General features: G+C 36.0%; 1 protein-coding gene across 1 annotated transcript; it reads left to right on the top strand.

Annotated features, from left to right (window-relative positions):
- Positions 1-1598: 1598 nt before the first annotated feature.
- LOC126977252 (bile salt-activated lipase-like) lies at positions 1599-9826 on the top strand. The gene is made up of 3 exons (XM_050825990.1): positions 1599-1752; positions 6644-7878; positions 9592-9826. Exons 1-3 carry the CDS (start codon positions 1603-1605, stop codon positions 9767-9769), a joined length of 1563 nt encoding a protein of 520 aa, XP_050681947.1. The 5' UTR covers positions 1599-1602; the 3' UTR covers positions 9770-9826.
- Positions 9827-12754: the final 2928 nt, after the last annotated feature.

The following is a 12754-nucleotide window of genomic DNA, read 5'->3' as shown; positions in this document are numbered from 1 at the left end:
TAGTATGTGTCATAGATTAATCAACCAGAAGTGAAATCGTAGGCAGAATACATAGCGTTCGTAACCGCTTGATTGCGGAACTTGAGTTTTCTTGTTAGTTAGTGAGCGTCTTTCTTAAGTAATATTATGATGATTATAATAAGTTCTGGCCTCTCAAAGTCTTATAATAAAGGTGGTATAGAATGAGATTAGTAATATGGCAGGCTATTTGATATCTTATTAGTACTTAATCTTGGAATGTATGTAACGTACCAGGAGGTCTACTCGCAAAATCGACAACGACACATTTGGAACGATACGATAATACTCCGAATGTACCGCATCTACCCTGTCTGCTGCGGAATGATCGAGGTAGTATATTTTAGGAAATGATGTAAAAAATGCGTTGTTGCAGTGAATGAAAAACGAAATTTAATCTTTTTAAATAAACAAGTGCGTATAGCTGAACTATCAAACTACAAAAACAAGTTTTAGGGTAGGTAGCGGACGTAGAAAGTAAGTGCTATCTGCTTGCGTAGGAGTTTCTTCAGTAACACTGCCCTTTCGGTATATCCCTTGCTAACTGCAGAAGAACCAATGGATCATTTTCTGTTTCTCCCATTATCTTATTGTAATAAAATTGTATTAGCTGTTGGTTTTTCTTAAATAAATAAATAAATTAACCCTCAACAGAAATACATTCATAAATAATATAATATACAAGAAATAATAATTGTAAACTTAAAACTTTTTGGGAGCCGTCGTTAGTAAAATTGTAAAAATGGAACCCTTATTGTTAATACATTTCGGTTTTGTTTTGATATGTCTGTATGTTTTTTATTATTTTATGTACCTATAATTTATATCATCATTATGGCTCTATATTATAATCAATATTTTTTTTTAAATCAATAACACATAATTTACCTAATTTAAATGTAGTTTTACTACTTTATAACTTTTATTACATGAACTCATGAATTAATCGTATTTTGTACATAAATCACGGTGTACGGTAAAAAATCATATCTGGTGAATGATTCTGTGTTTTTGCTATGCAAATACGAAGCAATTAGCAAAATAGACTTATCTCTTTTTCACTTGCGATAATTGCATTTACTATCCTTCTTTGACGTGTAATCGTAATGTAGTGTGCTATTGCAATGTTAAATTATTCATGTGTGCGTTTGTGTACCATTTACAAACACCGAATGTTGTCTAGGTAACCTATCTATACTTTTAAATATCATTGCATGTATCAAAATCTTATCCCAAAGAGCATGAATATGGAATTGACAATTAATTTTGAAAATACTACATCAATTTAGTAAAAATATTCCACAGTGAAACTGTTTCTTTAGTACAAAAGTGTCTGAAAACATAATCTGTTGTCAGAGAATAGACAAAATACACTTAATCACAGATTACGTATTGGCAGTTGGTACGAATTTTAAAATACGAGCCTCATACTAAATTCAACTCAGGCAAAGTCAGGACATAGCTGCTAGTTTAATTAAGTAAATGATTTCAAAAACATTAATTATATTATCATATTTAGATAGTGCTTATCTTGTATATATATAAAATCGCATTTTTTGCAAGTTCGAAGTGTGGATTAGTGAGATGTGGATGTTATTGTTTTTGGTGGAGGCGGCGGTGGCTTTGCCGTTGGTGAGGATAGATCAAGGATGGGTGCGAGGAGTTTATGATGAGGGAATCTCCAAGTTCACGGGGATACCCTACGCTGTTGTTGATCCAGCTAATGTGTTCGGGGTATGTTGAGTTACCATGTAATTATTAGTTTGGGTAGACACGAGCTCTTGGTGTCATATAAAACCTGCCCAAGTGTGATCTCAGATACGTACCATAATTTATAATACAAACACGATTTGAAGAAGAGCGTTGTTAGTATTTACTCGAAATTTTTTATACAGTTATTGAGTCATCTCCTCAAGGGCCATGATTAAATCAAACGAGTAATTACACGTCCATTATTTATTAATTAACACTCGTCTAATGCGCGACGGGGCCCAGAGACAACTCACGACTCGTCATTTGCGCACGTCGACAGCTGTCCCCACATCATCCCCCTTCTTAAAAAAAACTTTTACATGATAAACGTTACTTTATATTTTTTGTTTACATGTTATACATATTACATAATAAACATTTTTTTAAATATTTTCTTTTCACACATTACACATATTACATAATAAACATTACTCAGAATGAACAAAAAATGACGAATTACTATGAGACTTGGAATGAGGTCTTAAACTGTTCAAAATGCCACGCAACTTTTGAACGTAGGTGAAATCATTACCTGTTGTGATTATCTCCTTATTAAAAATATCTAGGCGAGGCTGCACTAAGCTTATTGCCTGTTCGAATAGGTGCTCTAAGAACTAATAATACGGCTGATAATTCGTCAACCCAGGATGAAGATTTTTGAATTAAACGCGCTCTTTTAAACATCTATGCCACCTTTTGATGGCGCCATTGCTTTGTGGGTGATATGGGGTTGTTTGAATTTTATTGATACCAAGTACATACCATAAGTTTAGCAAATAAGTCACTCTCAAACTGACGTCCCTGATCGATGGTTAGAAGAGGTCCAACGAGATCTATGTGCACGTATTCAAATCTACCACACGACGGAAAAGCTTGCACGGCTGAATTAGTGTGTCTAACTACTTAAGTGCATTGACATACGAAACAGTTCTTAGACCAAATCCCAATGTCGCGATTCATACATGGCCAAAAAAATTTACTAGACACCATTTTTCTAGATGAGCGTATGCCTGGATGTCCTAAATTATGTATTGTGTCAAAAGCTAATCTACGAAAATGCTTAGGTAAGTACGGCCTAATGTTGTTCGTCGATATTTCATAAAAAATAGGTTTGCTACAAATGGGCATAACTATTTTCTTGAATTGAGTACGCTTGTTAACGTCATTGATGATGTATGAGAGCTCCTCATCCGCACCTTGGGCGTCTGACAACTCCTCATAATTAATAGAGGTAGGACAGTGTATGGTCTCTATGCGTGATAAGGAATCTGCAACCACGTTTTCGGAATCTGTAATATGTCTAATGCCGGTAGTATACTCGCTAATGAATGCTGTCTTATGCGTCTAGGTGTTTCTTTTTCGTATCTCGTTTTTTTAAAAGCGTAAATTAAGGGCTTATGATCTGTGTATGTCATGTGTATATATGTAACTTACGGCCTTCTATTAAATCTTTAAAATGACGAATCGCTAAGTAATTCGCGATCATAAGTGGAATACTTGGTTTGAGCATCTGAATTTTTTTGCGAATTGCACTTATTATCTACATATTATTGTAAGACTGCTCCAACGCAAGAATTTGAAGCGTCAGTCATTAATGAAATTGGAACCTCGCAACGTGGGGCAGATAACGTGACCGCTTCTTGTTAACACGCCTTGCACCGATCAAAAGCTTTGTCAGCACAGGATGTCCATACAATGAGAACGATTAAAGTTTACCATTCCTAAGTAGCGACGTAACTCATCAATCGTTTTAGGCTTAGGATAATTTTTAATAATTTCGATTTTGCTAACTAAAGGTCAAATGCTATTCTTACATATTGTATGCCCTAAAAATTCAATTTCTGATTTTCCAAAACAACATTTACTGAGATTAATAGATAAACCGAATTTACTGAAACGTTCAAAAACTTTGTGTAAATGTTCTTTATGTTGTTCTACCGACTCTGAAGCTATGATTACGTCATCAACAATTGTAAATAAAAAATCAAAACCTTGAAGTACCGAATGGTCCATAAACCGTTGATAAGTTTGACTTGCATTACGGAAATCAAAAGTCATCATTGGGAATTCAAAAAGTCCAATGGATGTCGTGATCACGGTCTTTTCAATGTCATTCGGGAAAATAGGTATGCAATGGTAGGCTCTAATAACGTCTTTCGAGTAAAAATAGTCTTACCATCCAACAGATAAGCAAAATAGTGTAAACGCGGCACGGCATAACGATCCGGCTTCGTTATCGCGTTTAATCGCCTAAAGTCTCCGCATGGCCTAATCTCGCCGTTTTTCTTAGGTACTACGTGCAACGGACTAGACCATGGGCTTTTCGATGGGCGACATATCCCCATCTCCTGCATTATCTTACTTCCGCCCTTACACGTTTGTACTTATCTGGCGGAAGTTGTCGAGCACGAGCGTGTACTGGAGAACCTGTAGTTTCAATGTAGTGATACACATTATGCTTAGGACTATTCTTATAATTAACATTTTTAGTAATATCTGGGTATTTAGAAATTACATCACAGTATGGATGACTTTTGTCAATAGTGGTTACAGAAGCTACGTTACAGTTCACAATAGATGCTGAAATATTCAAATTAGTCACCTTATCTATCAACTTGCGTGACCTTACATCCACTAACAAACTATATGCCCTTAAAAAATCGGCACCGAGAATCGGCTGTTTTACGTCGGCTACGATAAAATCCCAGCGGTACGGACGACGTAAACGCAAATTGAGCTCTAATGACTTTATACCGAAGGTTCGAATTTCGGTACCGTTAGCTGCGTATAGTTTGTAATCGGATAACTTAGAATAATTATTACAATAACGTTTTCTTACCGGAATAACAGAAACATTCGCACCTGTGTCTACTAAAAAATTGTAACCACTGTTGTAGTCCATAACACGTAGGCGATGCATTGGAGAAACTGCACAGATATCCGCCTCATGTACCTGCGCACATTCTAGTTTCCCTTCTTCCAGAAACAGGGCTGCACACACTTGTTGGCGCACTCCTTGAATCGGAAGTGGTAGAAACAGAGCCAGTCCTCGCTCTGAGGGCTGCGACGGGTCTTGCTGTGATTGCGAGACCGGGAACGTTGACGGAAACGGCTGGAGTCTCTCCCACGCGAAGTGCTGCCAGATCTCTAAATTGGCTAACCTAACGCTCAGTTTCGCAATTTCAGCCAAAATCTTATCGTCCCCTCTAATAGGTTGAGGCGAGGATAACTCAGAAATCTGTGGCTGCTGCGAAGTCTCCATGATTTTGTCGGCCACAGTGGCCAGATTATCTATATCCTTAGTTTACGTTACGGCTAGCACGGCTCGCACAGCAGTGGGAAGATGGCCCTGCCACAATATCCTTAACATATCGTCAGGTATTTTCTCCCGTCCTAGATCGCGCATACGGCGAAGAAGTTGCGACGGTTTTTGGTCGCCTAGTTCCATTTCGCCAGTTTTTAAATCTGGCGATTCTCCGATTCCTCATAAATAGTCAGCAACCTACTCTTAAGTGCTTCATATTTTTTACTGTCAGGGGGCTTGATCAGTAAATCAGTTACCTGCTGTATAGCCTCTTTACCCAGTTTTGACACAACTATATGGAACTGAGCTTCATCAGCAATCTTTTGAGGACCTAGTACCGCTTCCGCTCTGATGAACCATACTCTTGGCTGGTCAGTCCAAAATTCGGGAATACGGTTAGTAACAGAAATTGCCGACACGTCACTAAGCTCCGGCTTGATTTGCAGTGGCCCCTGCTGAGCAGCAGTCTGTGATAACTGTCCTGTCACCGGATTCATCATCAAAATTGGCACTTAATTTGTCCACTGAATAGTTTACCAAAGTCACTTGCACCACCGAAAAGATTTTTTGGGGTCGGTGTTCGTCGGGGTCACCAATATTGAGTCATCTCCTCAAGGGCCATGATTAAATCGTTCACTATTCATAGAGGTCGTCAACGCTTCTATGATTCTTCTGGTATTTTCTGACTTTATGCCTTTTTAACCGACTTCAAAAAAGGAGGAGGTATACAATTCATCAGTATGTTTTTTTATGTTTGTTACCTCAGAACTTTCTACTTGGTGAACCAATTTTGATAATTCTTTTTGAATTTGATAGCTGGTCCTTCCCGTGTAGTGCAATTTGCAAATCTAGATCTGACAATGGCAACCATGAGAAAACCATATACCTAATGCTTAAATTTGGTATAAGTAAATGGACGAATAACTGAATATCGCGCCAACCGATTTCGATTATTCTTTTCTTATTGGAAATAATATACTTCAACGGTCCATGACAAAGTAACGGACTCTTCAATTCTTAGGAGCAAATACTTACCGATCTTTTGTATGCTATCCGGATATTGAGTCACCTACCGTAACGTTGTTATGGTCAAGTAATTGTAGTCGAATATGATGATCAATGGAACGACTACATAAGGGTGCGATCTGTGGCAGAATTTCTAACTGACTGTAACCAAATTGCAATGCGCTAACGTTGGTTGTTGCATTGCAAAATTTAGTACGTCTACACATATTTAAACAAATTAGTTAGTGTACTTCAGATTCACTGGATGACTTGTTTGTAAGTAATCGAAAGCATTGCCCGTCTCTAATGTTGGCTCTCTATTATAGGATGCGGGCCAGCCGCAACAGTTCTAAACCCATTATTTTACTCAACCCGCAGAGCTCAGCTAAAACTTAACTTACTTTATGAAATATATAATTATTGTGTTTGGCTTCTTTTGATTTTTATGTTATTACTAGATACTGAAATGATAGTAATAATAATTATATATTATAAATATTTATTATATATAATAATAAGCTTACATACCAATAATATTTAATTGAAAGAATTAAATTCTTGCAGCCAGCTGTACCCAATCCGAAATTCCACGGCATCTTCAACGCCAACAATGACTCAGCCATTTGTCCGCAAATAGAAGAGTTTAATAATACTTACGTCGGTGATTTAAACTGCCTTCACATGAACGTATATGTACCTAGTAACCCACTGTCCAAGAAATTACCAGTTCTTGTGTTTATATATGGTGGAAGCTTTAAGATCGGATTTGCAGGTCGCTACATCTACGGTCCAAAATATCTAACACAACATGAAGTCATATTAGTAACTTTTAACTATAGACTTGGACCATATGGTTTTATGTGCTTAGATACACCGGAAATGCCAGGGAATCAGGGTCTAAAAGACCAACTTCTAGCACTAAGATGGGTACAAAATAACATAGATTACTTCGGAGGTGATAAGGATGCAGTAACTGTTTTTGGAAACAGTGCAGGAGCAGTATCCATTGAATTACACTTACTATCGAACCAAGAGAAGCTGTTTCGTCGTGCTATATTACAGAGCGGTTCTCATTTTATACCTGGACTTCTACAAACTTCTAATATAAATGCGCCGTTAGTATTAGCTCGAGAATTAGGATTTCCAACAGATAGTATTGAAAGAGCTTTGAGTTTCCTATCGTTAATAGATCCAAAGACTCTCATTGAAACCAATTCAAATCTTGGACTATCCCACACACTCTGTATCGAAAAAGAATTTCCCGGTGTTGAAAATATCATTTTAGAACCATTTGACTACAATAACGAGAAAGTTAAATCAATCGATATAATATCAGGTTTTAACAATCAAGAAATGTTAATGTCTTTGATTTATTTATCAGCAGAGGATTACAAGTATCTAAACTTGTTTGAAGAAGCGATGGCAGTGTTACAAATAGAAGACGATGAGATTGCACGTATTATGCGAAGATTTTATATTGGTGATGAAGAAATGAGTATAGCTCTAAGAAATGAATTAATTGATTTCAGTTCAGATTATACTTACGCTTACCCGGTACAAAGGAGTATTGATTTGATAATTAAGAACAGTAATGCAAAAGTCTATCAGTATATATTCTCTTATAGTGGTGGCAGAAATTTTGTAAAGTCGAGAATGAATGTCACGGAAGGCGGGGCAGTTCATGCAGATGAGTTTGGTTATCAGTTCGAGATGGAATTGTTCGATAGCAACTTAAGTGAGGCCGATGAACTAATAGTGGACAGGATGTCAATGATGTGGACGAACTTTGCTAAATATGGGTAAGTAATCATTAAATACCTTAACTTAGACTTAAGCTTTAAGTGTAAACATAAACAATGTCAAAATTATTTTGTATTATTCATGCGGTAACAGTATCTTGGCGCTCGCTGTTACGGTTGAAAAAGAGCCGTTTGCCTATTTTAAAATTACTATTACTTGGAACACGAAATTTAGATAAAATTGCTAAAATACATAAAATAATGTCCAAAAAAAAAAACACAATCGAAATATCAAAACTGAATTGAGGTTGACGCGTCTGACAGTTTAAATTAATATGGTTATTCCATTGTCATATGCTTTGCCCTTGGCCCCACTTAAGTCGTTGCATTTGTAATTCGAAATAGTATGCGCAACTCATGCGACATGTTGTCGATTGCCCACAAAAGCGAAGTTGAATGCACGAGCGAAGCGAGTGCGGTCATTCCCTTGAGTGAATATACTATTACCGCATTAGATGTTATTTAATTGACTACATGCTACAATTAAGCTACGTACTGTTCATCTACAAAGTGATTTCTCTCCTACACGAACACTGTTTTATTAGTTTTTTGATTCGTTAGAATTTTGAACAAGTTTTAAGTTGGTGGTTAGTAACTAGCGCTCAAGAATCATCATAGTAAATATTTTGCCGGCCTTTTTAATGTGGGTGTCCGAGCTTTTTTCAAAGGTACCCATGTTGTACCCATGTTCGAAGGTACCCTGAAAATACCGCACACGTAGGAGTATTTGATTAATTAAGTACCAGCTTTTACCCACGACTTTGTCCGCATTGAGTTACTTTGGGCAACATTTTTTATTTTTTAGGATACTTTTCAAATAATACAAAATATAGAAACTGCTCTCTCCTCTCTTCTATGATACAGCGCTGTCATTATGGACAGTCTCTTTAATAGTATTGCCCTGTGAAGCTTTATCTCCTATTTCATCCCTGTGTAGGTCAAAGTTTCAAAAATGCTGGAACAAATGTTTATAAATTATTTTTTATCATGTGCCTTATTACAAATTTTCAAGGTTTTATCTTCGATGATGACAATTTTCCATACAAACTGCCATTCCCTATTTCAACCCCTTCTTTAATTTTTTTGCAATAAAAGGTAGCTTGTGTCCTTTTTTAAAGCTCTAGTCTATCTGTGTACTAAATTTTACCAAAATCGGTTCGGTGGTTTAGGCGTGAAAGCGTAACAAACAAACTTACATTCATATTTATAATATTAGTAGGGATAAATATCCGTGTATGGAGTATTTTTGAGTTTCTTGTAATTTTAACAGTTAAAAATAGTATTTACTGTATGTTATGTTTTTTTAAAGTGATAACCCTCACTTTTAGGATTAATACACATAATGTAAGATAGTGTGTATTAATCATAGAAGTGAGGGTTATCACTTTAAAAAAACATAACATATTGTTTAGATTTGCAAGAGCGACATCTCAAGTCAATTTCCTAATGTGCAAATATTGGGGTTGAGCAGGTTATCAACTGTAAAGTAGATCCTATAGATGAAGACACAACCTGAGAGTTGAACAAAGCAAACAGAATGTAATAACGTGGCGGTACTCGAACGGTTAGCTCAGTTGGCTAGAGCACCGGCACGGAACGCCGGAGGTGGTGGGTTCGATTCCCGCATCGTTCATAAAATTTTGTTTTTAAAATTTTATTTGAGTATTTACTGTGTTTTAAGCTAGATTATAATGCGTTTTTAATTTAATACAGAGTACCCATTCCGGAAACTTCGGATCTGCTGCCGGTAGAATGGCTTCCAGCTACCAGAGATCAGATCAACTACATTGAGATTGACACAGTCATGAAGAACGGAACTGCTCTCAACCACAAAAGAAAAGCGATATGGGATATGTTATATGCATTTATGGATGAGAATAAAAATTTTTAACTATTTAATATCTAGTCCATCGTATGTAAGAAAAGAGAATAAAGTATAAGAAAACCACTGAAGACTCTTTATTATAAGTCACAAAGGATTTTCAAATGATTGAAGCATTGTTCGGGCGTGCACAAACTCCTCTGGAGACCATGGATATCCGAGGCCATGCAATGAGTTGGAAAACATTTGGCATGCCTTGTTAGACAATAGCTTTGTCTAACAAGGCATGCCAAATCTTCAATTTATCTTTCGTTTTGTAATTTCTCGTCAAATTATCTTTCGCTGTTACTCATTACAAGACGTTGGATGCACTGAAGAATTTGAAAATTTGGCAAGGACCGATGATATAATTTGAAACCAGGATCATCATGATAGTTAAAAAGATATTGACACACATACGATATACGAAGCAATCGAGCCAATTTGATAAACAGTTTTAAATGCTAAAAATGAATCTAAATAAACATTTAAAGCCGTGTTTTTTTTTTACTTTATATTGTGCTACAAAAAAGTAAAAGATAGAAGAAAGAAAAGACATTATTAGTTAGTTTAGATTATCTTATAGTGCATCAATTGATTTTGTGAACAATACATACTAAAAACTAAGATGCCGCAATCGCACGTCCTACCGCTTCGCTGCGGCGGATATTTGAGCAAAAAGAGGTAAACTAAGTCTGTGTAAAAAAACAAAACAAAATTAATCCAAGCAAAAACAATAAAAATAATCTTTTGGAATTTGGCGCCATATTTAAACATGAGGAATTAGGGCCTTGTTTGAACACATGAGAAATTTGTGCTGATTTGCAAATTTAATAACTAAGAACCTGGCAGTCGAATCACTCTCAATTAATAGCAGTGTTACAATTATAACTTATTGTGATTGATCAATCGGTTCAATTTTTAAATAAATATAAAATGCGCATGCTTATTTAGAAATATTTGTAAATCATGTTTCATTCTAAAATTCAATATTACTTTTGCTTTCCATTCCTCGTTAACTTTTTAAATATCTGAAAATATAATATGATAAAAATAACCATTCCTTTTGGGCCTCCAATTTTGCCCCTTATCCAAATTCATATCTAACACAGCTGTAATTTAATTATATTACATTATTATTATCCACTAAGATGTAACCGTTGTCTGCATGTCAAATGACGAAACATATTGGATAATTGTTAAAATCATGTTAACATCTTAAGTTCAATGATTATTGCAAATAATTTCATTTCATTTCTGCTGTTTTCAATGATAGTATATGAAAAATAAGATATGTATACAAAGCGAAATAATTCAAACCTTTATGCTCCACCCAATGAGAAATCTGGTGATCCAACTCTCAGTGAAGCCCAGAAAATGGAATTTTGATATGAAGCGCCTCGTACCATATCTACTAGTAGACCTTCGCTATATCTCAATACTTAGTGAGCCACAATCATTGCGCTACAAATCAGCTTGCTACAAATGTATTGTATACGCGCACATCGGCAGCACAGTTGTAGCGTGACACCGCTTTGAGAATGTCGATATCATCGTCTGACGATGACGATTTCTTGATGTGGCGATTAATGAGAATATAGATACGAAAAAAAGACGTTATTGGGTAGACCATTAAATGTACAAAAGTAGGTACTTACTCTTTTTATTGAATTTTTCGCCAATCTTAGTGAAAATAACTTCTGTAATCCGTCTGTTACTATAATCATTGAGTCTGTGATTGTGTAATACAGGGTTTTTTTCAACCTCTGCAATAAACTCAACGTAAAATTCAATGTTCTCTTTCATTTTGGCAAACAAACGCGACACAAAAAACGAACGTGTTCCATCTTGAATTCGTGTAGCGCGGACAACGTCTCGCTACAAAGTGCGCCCGCCACAAATGTTTCCTCGGTGTGCGTGCTCACGTACAAATGTATGGGGGCGTTAAATGTGTCGCGTTTCAAACGTGGCGCTACAATTATCGAGTTACAAATGTATGCTTGGTGTGCGGCCTGCTTTACAGTAAAATTCATTTATCTAAACTAATTGGATGCGCCGCAATTTTTGTATTGTTATTTGGTTTTGATCAATTTATAGCCGACGCCTGTAGACAAAGAAATACCATAGACAACAGACACATTGTCATCTGTGAGGTTAACATAATGACAGTTGTCTATTTCGCCGCCTAATAATATAACCACAAATTATCACTGAGCAATATAGTTCTCACGCAAATCGTCACATACGCATAAATTCCGCTTAATATAATTAAGCAAGTCCTTCAGAAGACTTAATCACTGGTCAAATAGCTAATCAAGAAGTCCTCGGTGTAACGCATCGTAAAAACCCTTTTTTCTACGCACCTCCAAAGAAGTAGCACGCACCTTACCACCAGAAGTTCCTACAGGACTAGCGGCGGAACCCAGCTGCAGACCATCGCGTCGAGGAATACCAGTTGGCATTTATTTAAGCCATAACTGATTTCATAATAATATAATAATTGCGGCGCATCCAATTATAAAGAGGAAACATTCGTATTTTTGTATGTATGTTCTACAGTTTTATAGAATGTTTCAATATCTACAAAAAACATCCGCGATGGCATAGGTTCAACTAGTGTAGTTATGACATTATAACTACTTTTTTACATTTTAAAAGTTGATAAAAGTACCGACCATAGTGAAACCATAATATTCATACCTCCCTAATCTAATTCCCTTCTAATTCATCTAATTCCTTGAGCATAATCCTAATCCCATTAATTTTAAAAACTAAGAAAACTAAATGAAATAAAACTTTTTAACAAAAATAAATCTATACTGTACTAAGTCGGATACTTAGTAGACTTTCCACTACCACGAGATTAATATCTACGCGAGTGAAACCGCGGGGTATTGCTAGTATAATATATTTTTATTAAATATTTTTTGTAAAATCGAAATTCAATTATAAGAGATGAGTAATTGGCAACCAATACAGAGGCTGCTAACGAAGTGGTTATTGGAGGATTAAATG

This window comes from Leptidea sinapis, chromosome 44 (assembly GCF_905404315.1).
Source record: "Leptidea sinapis chromosome 44, ilLepSina1.1, whole genome shotgun sequence".
Classification (NCBI taxonomy): domain Eukaryota; kingdom Metazoa; phylum Arthropoda; class Insecta; order Lepidoptera; family Pieridae; genus Leptidea; species Leptidea sinapis.
The sequence above is the reverse complement of the archived record's forward strand: the minus strand, read 5'-3'. Positions and strand labels throughout refer to the sequence as shown.

Coding starts and splice junctions, on each gene's coding strand:
- LOC126977252 (XM_050825990.1), top strand. CDS start 1,603: ATGTGGATGTTATTGTTTTTGGTGGAGGCGGCGGTGGCTTTGCCGTTG. Junction 1,753..6,643: donor ATCCAGCTAATGTGTTCGGG/GTATGTTGAGTT, acceptor AAATTCTTGCAG/CCAGCTGTACCCAATCCGAA. Junction 7,879..9,591: donor ACGAACTTTGCTAAATATGG/GTAAGTAATCAT, acceptor AATTTAATACAG/AGTACCCATTCCGGAAACTT.